Source organism: Micropterus dolomieu, linkage group LG07 (assembly GCF_021292245.1).
Source record: "Micropterus dolomieu isolate WLL.071019.BEF.003 ecotype Adirondacks linkage group LG07, ASM2129224v1, whole genome shotgun sequence".
In the NCBI taxonomy this organism is placed as follows: Eukaryota; Metazoa; Chordata; class Actinopteri; order Centrarchiformes; family Centrarchidae; genus Micropterus; species Micropterus dolomieu.
In genome coordinates this window covers 14,698,563-14,714,200 of record NC_060156.1, presented here as the reverse complement: position 1 = coordinate 14,714,200, position 15,638 = coordinate 14,698,563, and the positions used below count along the sequence as shown (strand labels likewise).

General features: G+C 41.1%; 1 protein-coding gene and 1 long non-coding RNA gene across 2 annotated transcripts in view; one reads left to right on the top strand and one right to left on the bottom strand.

The window, feature by feature from the left end:
- The window catches only part of hs6st3b (heparan sulfate 6-O-sulfotransferase 3b), a 63,314-nt gene continuing 47,676 nt past the window's right edge, over positions 1–15,638 (top strand). The window contains exon 1 of the mRNA XM_046054132.1: positions 1–548. Within this exon, the coding sequence (XP_045910088.1) occupies positions 1–548 (548 nt within the window). The remainder of the gene's footprint in view (positions 549–15,638) is intronic.
- Positions 2,525–6,962, bottom strand: LOC123973811. Its single transcript, XR_006825704.1, has 3 exons — positions 6,835–6,962; positions 3,263–3,300; positions 2,525–2,901 (listed from the first exon to the last, which is right to left on the bottom strand). It is a non-coding gene; the product is annotated as an uncharacterized LOC123973811 (long non-coding RNA).

The following is a 15,638-nucleotide window of genomic DNA, read 5'->3' as shown; positions in this document are numbered from 1 at the left end:
ATGATGGATGATAGACCCAGTAAGCTCATCTTGGTTCCTATTTTAGCTGTCCTTTTTGTTATGATAGGTTACCAGTACATATGCCCCGCTGGCAGCAATTCGTGCCACTTTAAGGCTGGGGAGAAATTAAGGGGGGTAAGCCTACTTTCCACCCCGTATCAGGACAGCGATGATTTCGACCGAGATCAAGACCTGGAGGATGACAGCCCTCCTAAACTACCGTCCAAATTCAACTTCACCGAAAGAGACCTTGACAGACACGTGGAGTTCAACATCAAAGGGGACGACGTGATAGCGTTTTTGCACATCCAGAAGACCGGAGGAACCACTTTCGGGAGACACTTGGTGAGGAATATTCGCTTGGAGCAGCCGTGCGACTGCAAGCCAGGACAGAAGAAATGCACATGCCACCGACCAGGGAAAGCAGAGTCCTGGCTTTTCTCCCGCTTCTCTACTGGATGGAGCTGCGGACTACATGCAGACTGGACCGAGCTAACGAACTGTGTACCTGTCATTATGGATAAGAAGGATGCCCAGAGGAATAAAAGGTATATTCCCAGTGTGTGTGTGTGCGCGCGCGCGTGTGTACAGGGCCACAGAGCAAGTGTGTACAAAACAGGCATGCAAGACACTTGCTACATGCTTTGTGGCCCCAGATTCACTGCAGCCCCAATGATGAATTAACCAGTAACGTTTAAGAACGTTTTCTCCTGATGTAAATTTGCATTGCTTAATGTCTTGAACAGTAAAGTGAGTGTAAGGATGGATGGGGTGGGCACTCAGATATAGAAGTTTATTCAGGAAGCCAGGAGCCATAGAGCTCCAATTCTCTGTCATCAGTCCATAGTGACAGATTAGTCATTTACTGCAAGCTTCCACAAGAAAACCAAATGACACTGATTGTAAAAAGAAAAATAATTACAACCAGTCACCCAGCAATCAGTTAGCTTACATTTGTGGTAGGTGGGTGTGTAAGGTGTATGTGAGACTGGAGACATTGTAGCACAAAACGCTGTAACAACATTTAACATACTTCTTTACATTCCTTGACCTTCATACTGTAATTTGTCAGAGTTTGTCCTTTGTGTTCACATCAGCCCTTCACAACGAACATGCTCCTGCACAGCTGTGCCGATGCTGTTACTCTCCCGCTCTGTTCCATTAACCAGTTGTACTGAACCATTTACACAACTCCTCTTTCGCAGCAGAAGTGAATTGTTGGTGAACCTGCGGTCCAAATGTTCTACTGCCCTGCAGTGATTTCTGTCACCAGATCAAAGCTCCAGTTGCGCCTATTGAAAATTGACGTTTATGGAGTTTATGAAAGCGCACACATTGAGGGTTAAAGGGTTAGTGACTGATTTTCTTTGCTGAATTTTCATCCTTGTGACGGTATCCATCTCTGTTTGAATAAATTGTCCAAAGTTGGGTTGTATGGTACTTAATCTGACCCATACACCAGTAGGCCTACACACTCCCTGCATCCTTGGTCCCCTGCACCCTTTTGAGGTGTTCATGTTGGCTTACAGAACCAGAGCACTACTGTCTCTACATTTGTACCATTTTATCTTAGGACTGGGTTCAAATAATCCCGAGATGTTTGGTTTGGTAGATGTACAAAAGTTATCTGAGAGGAAAAGAAAAGTAGAACCAGTTCATTTGAAAGGCATTCTCTCTACAGTAATTTCTGTTGTAATTGCAGTAGAAAGACATTTGCAGTTGCTTGTACTAATGTGATAGAGATGCAGTACAATTACTAAAGGGGGCGCATTGTAATGAAGTAGCCAGTGCATGAGGAATGTGCGTGTGTGCGTTTACACTCAGTGTGGATGTGTGTATTTTCCAATTCTGTTAGTGTTTCTGGAGTCAATGATTCTTAAAATTGCATTACAGTTTAGGTTATTCATTAAAGTAGCATGTTAAAAGTCTATTATCCAATTAAATGTCCTCCAAGATACTTCCCTGTGTACACATCGGATAGGAAAAGCAATGACCAAATGTCTTCTCACACAAGCTGAATTTTTGAACTGCTGAGAATTTCCTCCTCTGTTTAAAAAAATACAATCTTACACTGAAGAACATGAGCACATGATTTATTTCTGCTGTGCAAAGTGTTTCCTTTACTCAGGAAAGAGCTCACTGGATGCGACAGCTCTTCATTTCACAGCTGCAGCATCTATTCTACACTTAGAGTCCTCTCATCCCTTGTTCTTTAGTGGGCTCCTGCGGTATCTATTCTGAGATAATTCTGCCTCGACCAAGACTGTTGGCAGACACACAGTGTTAGACCCCCTCGCCAACCAGCCCCTGCACACAGTACATTTATGAAGTGAGATGACTAATAGTATTATGCAAATTTCATTTTCATAATCATTTTGTGTATGAGCAATGCTTTAATTAAAACATCTTAAATGGCATAAGTTCAAAGTAAAAAAAAACCTTTGGACAATAAAGATACAATTATCCACTTGTTTGAAAAATCTTTACTCCACCTAAGGGTGCAACAGGGAATACTAATCGGACATGTATCACTGCCAAATTCAGATGGCATACCCTTGTTTTGCAGTTGAGAGCCTCTCAGATTGAGTGGCTGTCTTTCCGCAGTGCATTCACCTTGCCAGCTCTTGAGATGGCAGTAAGATGGTGCCGTGGTGGGCAGCGATGGCACTGCCTACATGGCATTGCATGGCCTTTTCAGCCGGGCAGGGCGCGGTGCGCGGTGAGCCAGCCATGCAGCCCAGGAAAGGTCAGGCGTGTCAGACTGGATCAGTGTGCGTGTCCTGCAGCGTGGCTCCTCTGGAGTGTGCTGTCAGTCAGGGGAGAAGTGGAGCAGGCCCGTCTGTTCTCTTCAGGGGGCTTTTTGGGGAAACATACCTCTAAGTTCTGTCCTCTTATGTTGCTCTGTGGAAAGCGTCATGGCATTACCTTGGCTGCTGAGTCAATATGGCTTGTTGAGTAGGTTGTTTTCCTCTCAGGCACTGAGGTGAGCTGATTATGAGGATTTCTGATTGTTACATGTTCGTTAGGTAAGTGTTTGGTCTGAAGTAACTTAGGTAGATGTATTCAATGTGACACTGGGTGACAAAAATAGGAGCTGATTTTCAAATGGTACTTGCATGGAGCAACGACTGAGTAAATCAAGTATTGAGAAGTGTCTTGCATGTGTAGTAAAAAGTTATAGGTCAGCATCAGAGAAGTATTTGATGTTGCTTTCCACTGAAATGAGAATGAGCTTATTCAGATTCTCTTTGCAATATCTCACCATCAGTTTTCATCCTGGTGCAGTCAGATCATCTGTCACTGAGATTAAAAAAACAACAACAACACAGCTTTATTGTTATGGCTACAGGTCTGAGGTGAGGAAATTTGATTATCAAACATACAGCCTGAAGTCCCTACAGTGAAGCATACGCAATATTCCTTGAATAAAGCAGCAGTGTCCATGTGGAAATGTATGTATAATCATTGTTGTTTAATAATCACAGATTTTGTTTTGTATTTAAGCAGCCAGCAACACTTATTTTTAAAAGTCCTCTGCAGATGATATAAAATTGAATATTTCATGATAACATTTTGACACTACAGTAAAATATTTTTTATCAAATCATCCCACATAATAATTATGACACAAACCATTTGAGATATTATTCTGCAGACTTGCCATTAATAGCAGAAGAGCCACATGAAGCCTTTGTCACACATTAAAATAACTGAGAAGAAGCTTCCATGTAAGCACTCAACCAGAACACAAAAACATTCATGCATGCGTGTTAACATGCTTCTTCAGTAGAGGTGGCACAGACTTTTACATGACACTCTCCGTGTGTGAGTTTAGTGTAATCTCAAGTTAAAATCAGGAGGGGATGAAGACAAAGAAGTAATGACCAATTCTACCTCAGTCTCTCATTTATTCCACATTCTTGTTCATAACTTTAATAATGCAAAGCTCCCGTGAAAATGTGGTATAATATCAAATCATATGGCTTTCACAGGTGGTTGACATGCATTGAAGCACTGAGATGGAAACTTGATCTTGTTGTATGATTGACATACAAATGAACAGAATTAATCAGGGTTGTCCTTTTTGTTGCATAATGTGGTGGTGCTGCTGTTGACAACATCTCTTGCAGTATGTGTCAGTAGAGGATAGAGTCATCGGAATTAAGAGTTTGTTTTGCTTACAAAATTTCGACATGTGGTATTTTGGTGCCTTTGAATTTGTGTCTAACTGATTTTAACTGTGTATATATCTCTCCTTGTCCTTTCACTGATTTCTAGAAATGTAGGAAAGGAATGCATCTTTGGTGGAACATCTATTATGCAGATTTTCGTAGTTCAAGAGCCTTTCAGAGCCAGACAATTAGTCATTCATATTTATTTTTGATCTTCAAAGTCCTTACCTCTGCCATGCAGGTTATGCGTTCAGCTCTGTTTGTTTATCTGCCTGCCTGTTAATCAAGAGATATCTTGAACACTACAAAACAGATCTCAGTAATTTCATTAGTTGAAAATGATTGCGAAAAATGACAAGGTTTTGGTGGGGATAGAGTTACATAAGTCCTGTATTGTCATTACAACCAAAATATATAAAGTTTGTGTACCTGGATTCCTTAATTCCATTCATTTCAATTCAAAATAACATTCTTCCTGCAAGTGCAACTGTATGCAGCAGCCCACCACCCAGGTCAACAAATACACATAATACATAAGGTTACTCACAAAGCCAAAAAACTCTGATAATAAGCACATGTATCTAAATAGATACACGCCAGTGCATACCTCTAGTTTTGTAGTTCTTAATTACAAACCAACAAATCATCCTTGTTTCTTATGAAGGTATATTTGTGTCTTTTTAAGCAAAAACATTTTTTGAGAGCATATTTATCTCACTGCAATCAAAAATCAAGTTTGTTATTAAAAACAAACAGGACTTTTTTGTGTCACAAAAAGTTTTAATTGCTAATTTGTCGTCTTTTAAGTCAGAAAGTTTTCCCTTGCCAGTCAGAAAGTTTCGCAGGTTAAACCGTTTTGCAAATGTGAGAGAGTTTTGCAAGTCGAAAAGTTGAAAAGAGTAAAAAATGCTCGAAATAAGAGATTCTATTGGTGGGTTTGACTGACCAATCATGGGTTTGCATTGACTGCATGGCCACAACCTCAATCCCCTTGCTCGCTCCAACCTACACTCCGCTCTACTGGAGAGACAGAGTTGTTATGTGTACAGGCTAGATGGAGGTAAGTTGACATTATGACTCTCATTTCAATTGAAATGCTTTTAAATGCAGTATGGTATGATTTAATGATTATTGATATTTACCATTGACAAGGTCACAGACTCTATTGCTAGCTAGGCTAAGGTTAGCTACTCAGGTTTAACACATGGTACATGATATCCAGCAAAACTAGTGTTCTGTGACTGTGGTAACTGAAGTTTATGGTCACACAGCATAAACTGTAATAGACTTTAGACCGCTGATATTACATTGAAAATATAGACTGTTATCTAGATATTTTGAGGTGGTGCTGCCTTGTTACGTTTTCTTTCCTTTAGATGTGACATAGAAGCATTTAATACACTCATTTATTTTCCTCCCATAGTTGTGACTCGCAAGGAAAACTTTTTGACTTGCAAAACTATTTAACTTGCGAAACTTTCTGACTGGCAAGGAAAACTTTTTGACTTGCAATCAAAGAGGACAAATTAGCAATTAAAACTTTTTGTCACACAAAATAAGGCCTGTTTGTTTTTAATTACAAACTTGATTTTGTTAGAAATTCAAGTTGGGTTTGAAAATGCTAACAAAATTGACTTCACTATGTAGCTGAGGCAGCCATCACAGAGTTATTTGACATTTTGCTACATATTTAGCAGGTACACTTGAACTTCTGGAACATTCACATGGAAATGTATACATATTCAGACCAATAAAAATAATATATAGTTTTGTGTTAGTCCTTCTTGGACAATATGTACAGCTTTTTTTCCCTGTTTCATTTCATGTTCCCCCTCTAACTGTGGCCTCATGGTAGTTCTATGCATATGCTGATGTAGCAGTTTTTTATCAATTATAAAATCTTCATTAGCAGCCTTCTTGTTGCTTATGCATAATGAATGCTCAGCTCAGAAGTACAAAGAGACCAAAGCCAAAATTTGAGTACAGTACGGACGCTTCTCGATACTCTCCTTTGATGAAACAGAGAGAGAGAAGGATGTGCCTATAGAGCAATGACAGAAAATGCCCTTTGCTGTGATTCTGGATAAGGATGTTTAGATCACAGTGTCCTTGAGGTTTTTATGTAATGTGGACTAATAAGCTGCCTTGAACATTGTGTATATTCTTATAAAGAAAAGACGACATGAAATAATTTTATTTTTGATGTTTTTTGTGAAAAATGTGCTAACTGAAGGATGTTTATTTTAACAGTTTAGTTCCTGTACATTTAATTTAAAGGCTGCTTTATATAACTAATTGCTGTCAGTCTTCTGTAAGGTGAAGGGAAATTATTGTGGTCACATGTGGTTCTATTCCAGCCTGTTGTAAGTCACCAGTGTTACCATTAATGGCTGCTCTGGCTTAATTGGAATAGTGAATGATGGGTAGCAATACTTTATGAGAAATATCTGCTTTGCTGGGATCATTCTTTATTCATCACATTACTTGTATGTAAAAATGCAGCTGTATAAGCATGTGAAGCTACTGTATGTGTACCTCACCTACTGAATCTGTGGTACTGCGAAACTATTAAAGCTCCTGACTAAATGTTCTTTCCACCAGTCATAAAAATAACATTTCTACAACAATTCTTCAGGAGTAGTAATAGACTCTTGTTACTTACCTGGCACACTGACAAAGTGTCCTAATACTTGGCTTATTAACACCGCACATCATATTTTATTCATAATAAGTGATGCAGAGAGGGCTGCAGTTACTTCATGGTCGTTACCACTACAGCTCTTATCACTGAACCATGCATGTCTCATTCTATCTACTACCTGCGTGAGACATCTACCAATGTTGTGCATCTCCCTGAATCAGCACTTGGGAGGGAGTCATTACACACCTGACCCAAATTAACTTGAATGCAGGAGAGCTGTTGTATTTTACATTTTGCCAACACTGATGTAGATTCTTTCTTTTGTTGTTGCACAGTATCTGGGCACTTTGTCAGTTTGAGTTCATGCTCAACTCAAATTAGTATTGTTTTTACCTAGGAACCTACATAGTTGCTGGTCACAGTCCATTCTTAACCTTGGAAAAAGCAGTTGAGAAAATAATCTCACATGGAGCATCTCTTCTGGAGCTTTAAATCATAATACATGATGTTCATGGATGGAGTTTGGCGAGTTGTTTTTCTGAGCACTTATCTGACACATTGTTAATTATGTGCAATGTGAGAGGTACTCATAGTGAGCAACCTACAGAGAATTATCACTTGAATCTGCAACTCCGTTCATCTTTACAGCGCTTTGTAGTTAGATTTAGCTTGTTGTTTAACTTCACTGTTTTGGTTCACTGTCACCGCTCTCATAGCATTGTTTTTGGCAAATCTAAGAGCTTTAAAAACCCACCTACAGTATCTCACAAAAGTGAGTACACCCCTTTTTGTAAATATTTGATTATATCTTTTCATGTGACAACACTGAAGAAATGACACTTTGCTACAATGTAAAGTAGTGAGTGTACAGCTTGTAAAACTGTAAATTTGCTGTCCCCTCAAAATAACACATCACACAGCCATTAATGTCTAAACCGCTGGCAACAAAAGTGAGTACAACCCTTAGTGAAAATGTCCAAATTGGGCCACCATTTTCCCTCCCTGGTGTCATGTGACTCATTAGGACTCAGGTGTGAATGTGAAGGCACCTCATGGCAAAAAACTCTCGGAGGATCTGAAAAAAAGAATTGTTGCTCTACATAAAGATGGTCTAGGCTATAAGAAGATTGCCAAGACCCTGAAACTTAGCTGTAGCACGGTGGCCAAGACAATACAGCGGTTCAACAGGACAGTTTCCACTCATAACAGGCCTTGCCATGGTCGACCAAAGAAGTTGAGCGCACATGCTCAGCATTATATCCAAAGTATGTCTTTGAGAAATAGACATATGAGTGCTGCCAGCATTGCTGCAGAGGTTGAAGGGGTGGGGGGTCAGCCTGTCAGTACTCAGACCACACGATGCACACTGTATCAAAGTGGTCTGCATGGCTGTCGTCCCAGAAGAAAGCCTCTTCTAAAGATGATGAACAAGAAAGCTCGCAAACAGTTTGCTGAAGACAAACCGACTAAGGACATGGATTACTGGAACCATGTGACCAAGATAAATTTATTTGGTTCAGATGGTGTCAAGCGTGTGTGGCGTACTGTGACATACTGAAGCAGAGCATGATCCCCTCCCTCCCTGAGACTGGACCTCAGGGCAGTATTCCAACATGATAACGACCCCGAACACACCTCCAAGATCACCACTGCCTTTCTTTTTTTTTAAACCTGTCCTGTCCAGCAGCCTGGTATAGAGTATGATGAGCTGGATACCATATTGTGCTAGACAGACTTTAACAAGAGAGTATTAATATACTCCTTTGTCTGTTTTATTATTTATTTAATTATGTATTGATTTGTCACCGGGCTGGACAGGGGGGCAGACATGGGGATGGGGGGGAACAAACAGACAGCACAGAGAAAGGACAACACCTGCAAGAGAAGGGGGATGGAAGGTGGGGACAACAGGGAATAGCAGAGGGAAACACCAATTGCAGAAAGCAACAAAACCTGCAATAGAACAGAGAGGGGGGCTTGGGGAGGAGAAAAACAACAACAAACAAACACAAACAAAAACAAACAAACAAACAATAAAAATAATAATAATAATAGTAAAAGACAACCAGCCGAACAGCAGCAATAAACAGCTGACATAGTAAGACAACTAAGAGAAAAATGAAGACAAGAAACAGTCATGCATAATAAATAAGCAACACAGCACAGCCACGAGAACTGGAATAATAACAATTAATTTAAATAAGTAGCTGAAAGAAAAGCATCAGGAATAATTCTACCAGGGACAACCTAAATTTGTTTGTGTCTATGTGTGAGACTATGTGTGTCTGAGTGCGTGTGGGTGAATGTGTATGTATGTGTGTGTGTGTGTGTGTGTGTGTAGGTGTGTGCGCATAAGCCTGTTAAAGAATGTAGTCGTTAGTGAGAGTGGGGCGCCACGACTGTGCCACACCAACCGTTTGCCCAACCTCGCATGCGGGATTCGCGGGGGGCTGTAGGCATTGGGAGAAACACCAGCAGCAAGTCCTGGCAGCAAACGCACCGCGCAGGTCACCGTGCACCCGCCAATAAAAGTCCGCCGTTCCCCCAACCGCCGAAAAACTAAGGCCGACCGCGCCAGCCGACATTCCCCATGCACAGCATGTGCCCAGGCCGCCATGCAACACCAGCCAAACAGCAACGAGGCAAAATCAACTAGCTCAGCTGCATGCCACCACCAACCCACCCACCCGTCAAGGGCCGAGAACTACAGGCACAAGCCCAGAATAAACCGGAGCACAGCCCTGCCCCACACCCACACTGCACATCCCGAAAAAAACTTTATACTTCAGTATCCAGAGGAGTCCAACAACTGGCCGACAGAGAAATGGGGAAGCATGGATCTGAGACCAACGAAGCAAACCAGGGATGCAAACTGGTCCCTCCAAGCCAACGAGGAAATGCCCCCCGACTCCAATGTACAAACTAAACGCCCAGCAGCCATCAAGGGACCCTGCACAGGGAAGGGAAAAAAAACAAAATGCATCAAGATGCATCGACAATCGCCCCACAATCCCACCGGAGCCCTCCAAACCGCAACCGGATCAACCTTCGCAGCGCCCAGAGACCCCCACCCCTAGTAGCCAGGGCACCCCGCGAACCCCCAAAGCGCAAAGGACCCCAGACCACATCTCCCGGGGGAAGCTGCACCGCGCCCTGAGGAAGAACAGCAGAAAGACGTGCCGGGAAGCTCCCCGCTGCCAGGGAGTGACAGCGCGGGAGAACCAGGTCAATAGTCCCCCAGCCCAGCCAGAGGCATCCCTCCCCAGAGTGCAGGCAGAGCCAGCGGCCCCCGAGCCCCATAAACCCGAGGCCGGTCTCATCCCCAGATGGGGGCCCAGCCCCCCCAGTCAACCTCCCCCAAGGAGGAGCACCAAAACCATCACTGCCTTTCTAAAGAAGTTAAGGGTAAAGGTGATGGACTGGCCAAGCATGTCTCCAGACCTAAACCCTATTGAGCATCTGTGGGCTATCCTCAAATGGAAGCTGGAGGAGCACAAGGTCTCTAATATGAACCAGCTCCATGATGTCGTCATGGAGGAGTGGAAGAGGAATCCAGTGGCAACCTGTCAAGCTCTGGTGAACTCCATGCCCAAGAGGGTTAAGGCAGCGCAGGAAAATAATGGTGGCCACACAAAATATTGACACTTTGGTCCCAATTTGGAGTGTACTCATTTTTGTTGCCAGCGGCTTAGACAATGGCTGTGTGATGTGTTATTTTGAGGGGTCAACAAATTCACACAAGCTTTACACTCACTACTTTACATCGTAGCAAAGTGTCATTTCTTCAGTGTTGTCACATGAAAAGATATAATCAAATATTAACAAAAAGGGGTGTATTCACTTTTGTGAGATCTGTAGGTGGAGGTAGACATTTCCCTCAGGAGTAGGCAGAGAGCCAGTAATGGACTTTGGCTGAAAACACAGCTCCAGACTAATTAAGATGTTCCTCTGCAACTGCTGGATGTGTAAACAAGCAAACAATTTGCTAATGCTATTGCTACACTAATGCTATTATATGTCAAATGACAATATTGTGTTGTTTCAGAAACCGCAAGTGCCCAAAAGAGTCAGTTATTGGTGGTTTAAAACATATTTTTTGTGATAATATATCATGTGTATTGTGAATGTGTTTCAAGTATATTGGTAAGCTATATAAGAATAGAGAGAATAGCACAATTTTTTAATTTTATGTACAGTAATACCAGTAAATTAATAAATTCTCTTGTTGCACATTCTGGACTTGTGTTTACTCTGAAGCCTTCTTAGTGGAAAAGTGAAAGCGCAGGACCTCAATGAGACTGCGAAGCAGCAGGGTAATGGATGCCCTCCGGACACAGATGAACCTGAAGGAGGAAAGTTGAGCAGATTTACAGTTCTGGTAGGAGGTAAAGTGCTCATCACAATGATGGGATGTTTATTATGTGCGGAACTGCGGGTGCCCTTGCTGGCCTTGGATTTCCAGGGTGCGGAGATTGCTTTTCATGTGTCATTAATTCAAGTCGTCATTGCTGGCAGGCCTGAGCACTAATCCAGTTGGTGTGATAATTAAGTGTTACCTCTACAGAGAGTGCAACAGCATATGTCAAGCACTTGTTCACCGTCATAACAATGAAAATGAATCGGTCAAGGAAGTCACTGACTCAAATTAGACTATGTAGAAGAAATTGTGTATTGCTATTTTTTCTTTGCAGAAAGCCTTACTTAGTTAACAGGATAAGATTTTCAAGTCAAGCAGTATTCTCCAAAAAATCATAAAGCTGGCTGGCAATTTTCTGTTTCAGTTACTAGATTTCTTTTACTTATTTTCAGATCTTATATCCAATAAAAATACCATTATAATGCTCTACCATGTTATCAACCCTTTTCTACATTTACTGATACTGGCATTTTGCAATACTGATATAATATTTCTGCAATAGTTCACATCCTAATTAAGGAGAGGTTAGGCATAACTCAACCACGTCAGAGTTTTGTAGGGCTCAGACATGACTTGATGAGAGGATTGATACTAATACAACTGATAAAGTCTGAGGCAGAGAAGCAATTAAATAATACCTAGTGGTTGCTGTATCATATCTGTTTGCTTTTGCTCGCTTACTTTGCTTCAGGTTAACTGTATTCTCCTTCCTTTTTTTCCATCATTTAACTTTTCAAGACAATTGTGAGTATTAGACTACTGGATAAAATGGGTCAGATTAATTTACTATGTAGTTATATATCAATTTGAAAGCACATGTTAAAGCTGCTCTAATTAATATCATTACAATATATTAAAAATTAATAAAATGATGATGGTATAATGTGAAAGGAGTCACTTTTAGTGACAAATTTTCAAGAAACACCATATTTTTGTCATACTGCACAGTGCTGCAGCATCTCTTTTCACCCTGTGTCTTGACCACTCTGTTTTAGCTATGGAGTGATGCATCACACTTCTAAAAGATCTTTGTTGGAAGCTGCACATGCACAGTATCTAGTTAAGGACTACTAGCCAATCAGAAGGAGAGCAGTGCCGGTCTTGACAAGCCAGTAAACACTGCTTTGGTTCAGCTGTATATGTTCCCAAACCACCTTAGCAACTAAATCGGCTCTTTTTCACTTTAATATCGGCATCAGCATCAGCCCCCAAAAACCCATATCGGTCAGGCTCTATTAGCAACCAAGACTGGAGCAAGAGTTTCAGAGTGGTAAGTTATTAACCTGTAACACATTAATGTTTCATATAATGTTTTAACTGTGCACTGTCTCTACATCACAGTAACAAGTTTATGTTCATTGACTGTCTAATGTTTGGTAGGGAGAGTGGGGATGAGGAGAGGCAGCAAGTGGACATCTTGTCACTGTGTATGTGCTGAAGCCCACCGGTGTTTTTGAGGGTGTGCCTGACTAGCCGCTGTGCTTAGGACTTGTGTCACGATGTCACACAACATGGTAACGGAAAAAAAGGCTGCACTACAATCAAGCTGTTTCAGGCAGTTCAGAGCAGGGATTTCATTAGGAGATGGGAACAAGGCGGACTTTGGGCTTTTTCACTTTGTAAAAACTATTACATGCACAAAAAAGATATATAACACAATAAAGGAAAGGGAAAAAGTCAAAAAGCATAATAAATAGTGATATAATACTTGGCAGTAAACAAGAAATACAGAAGATACAGAAGTTGATAGAAGGTAGAAATATAGTATGGGTTAGATATTTAAGATGAAAAAAATATTTTTTCATTGCATACTCAACAACAGCTTCAGAAAGATGGAAGACATATTGAGATTATTTGACAAACTTTAGGATCTAAGAGTTAAAATTATCTTTGCCATTGGCTACTCTGGGGTCTTCTCTGTAATTCTTATTTTATCACACATACTCATCTTAGTACCAGTGTACTTGTGTGAGTGTACACCCAGTTTTCAGAAGTTTTTAATCACTTTTAGGAAGATTACAGTTTTTTTGCCATGTGGTTTCTCTTCTGTTGGAACGGGGATTAGTGTCCCAGTTCTATGCGAAAAATCTGCTGCTTGATCCATGATGCACTAAACACGGAGGCCTTAGTTTTCTTTGCACATTATTGTGCAGTGCATATTGATTGAATAACTGAGCCCCTATAGGCCATTGCAATATTAGCATTTGGAGTAAATGGAGAGCTTTGCATGTGCTTGTCATTGTCCATTTGGCTAGTGTGGATGGAGCTTACCGTTTTTTTCTAAAAGCCACTCTAGGTAATGAAAGCCACGCAGCTTGCCAGAGCAGGCTTGCAGCTTCTCTGATGCTGCTGTCAAATACTTGCTGGTCCGGCAAATATGAATCTCCAATTGTCTGATTCAGCTCTTATAGTGTGATTAAAGGGTGGCATTTGGTCCAGTGGCTGGCAAGGGTCCTCATGCACAGTTTTCTGGAAGCTTGCTTTATTTCTATGGTTTCAGTTTCCTCAATGAAAGCAACAACACCATGAAGATTTTGTTTTTAAAATGTTTTGACTAGAGTCAGAAATGTTGTTTTCTCAATTCAATCCATGCCATCACAACTGATGAATACCTTGTTCTTATTCTGAACTGCGTGCCATCATGAACTCTCATATCCCAGGTGTGCTGTCATGGAGTTGAACTCCTACTTTTCAGTCAGCTTTTGATCAGCATGAGATCACCCCCTAGACTGAGGTAAAAAGAAGAGAAGCAAAGCACCTCATACTGATCTAGTTAAATGTAGTCATCAGTGTGACGAGAATGAGTCAGCTGGTGCAGTGATTCAGAGATTCTGTGTTTAATGTCCCCAAGAGGCCTGTTTGGTGGCTGAGCTGCTCAAATGCTCCTATTATCAGAGGGGCAATTAACTTTGGCTCTCTCTTCCCTCTAATTGAGAAAAGAACATTCTAGTTCTGTACTATGAGCAGTCCATAAAAAAGTAATTGCGCACAACTTGAAGATTTCTACCATAAATTCTTTAGTGCTTGCTGATCAAGAGCTGCCCGATCAGCAAGTTCATGAATATTGCTTTGAAGACACTGGTTGTTGGCTTTATACTGCTGCTACAGCTTTTTGTGCTGTGCTGCAAAAATATTTGGCTTTAGACTGGCTCTTTTAACCAGTTTAGCTTAAATGCAAGACTCAGTGTAACCCAGTAAAATATGTGTGTGATATGATAACTGAAGCCTGCTTTGTATTTTTGGTACATACCATTAATGCCAAGATTCACTGCAAGGAAACAGAAAATAAAGAAAAGACAAATGTTCAACAATCACATAAACAAGGCAGTCCTGGTTAGCCTCCTTGTTGATTCAAGGGGGAGTTTCCTTGCCTGTGTGTCTGCATGTGTGTTGTTTATACTGGCGACAGATTGACATATCAAACAGTGGCATGGTAAATGCCAGCAGAGGTGCCTGGGTGTGTTATTTCTTACTTGATACCTGTAAGCCCTGACGAGAGGACCCATGCCAGGAATAACCGCCTCTGGAGTTGATTTATTATAACAACCCGGAGAAAGGTCATCTGTCCTTATCTGGGGCGTGCGGGTGACAGGCAAGTTATACTGTGGGGAGGCTAGCTGAGGCTGCCTGCCTCACACTGCTCCCCAATTTGGATTCAGTGGTTGACTGAGCACCTGGCACACTTTAAAGTGTAAGCACAGGTAGAGTCACCTTCACACGGACTAATCTCCACTTGCAAGAGCGTGTCACCCCAATGTCTTTTGGTGGAATAAGGCTCTCTGTTTTTTGATGTTGTTGTGGGCTGTGCTGGTGATGTGCTGAAATATGTAAAAACTTAAGCACCACACTTCAGAATAGCTTCACCACAGGGAGAAGGTGCCAAAAGCAGTCACGGCATGTGTGTATGTATGGAATAAAATGGTAATCCAAAAAATATGTTCAGTCAATAAAATCTTTACTGCTGGAGTCCTCTGCGTCTTCCTCGTGCTGCGGCATCAGTCAGACCCACTGTGAAAGAGATTTGAATAATCTCACTGAACAGATTGCAGTCCAGATTGCCTCTATATTCCTGCATTTATAAATAGGTGCTTGGTCCTGTTTTATTTTGCAATTATTTTTCATAGTGCACACAATTAAGGACAGAAACTTGTTTTCGTTAATGTTCAATGCATATTTTAATATACAACAATCTTATGAAACAATATTCCATGTTAATTACACAACCAAACAACTATTCCCATGTATATGTAATAAAGCCTGACTTGATTACAATGCAACATTTATTCTAATGACCTCTATATTTGTTGACGAGCATAAAAGCGGAAAACATATATGATGTGTTTTGTTATATGTTATGTTGACTGATTTTTTTTTTATTACCCACAGGAAAAGGAGTTCCCTCTGTAGA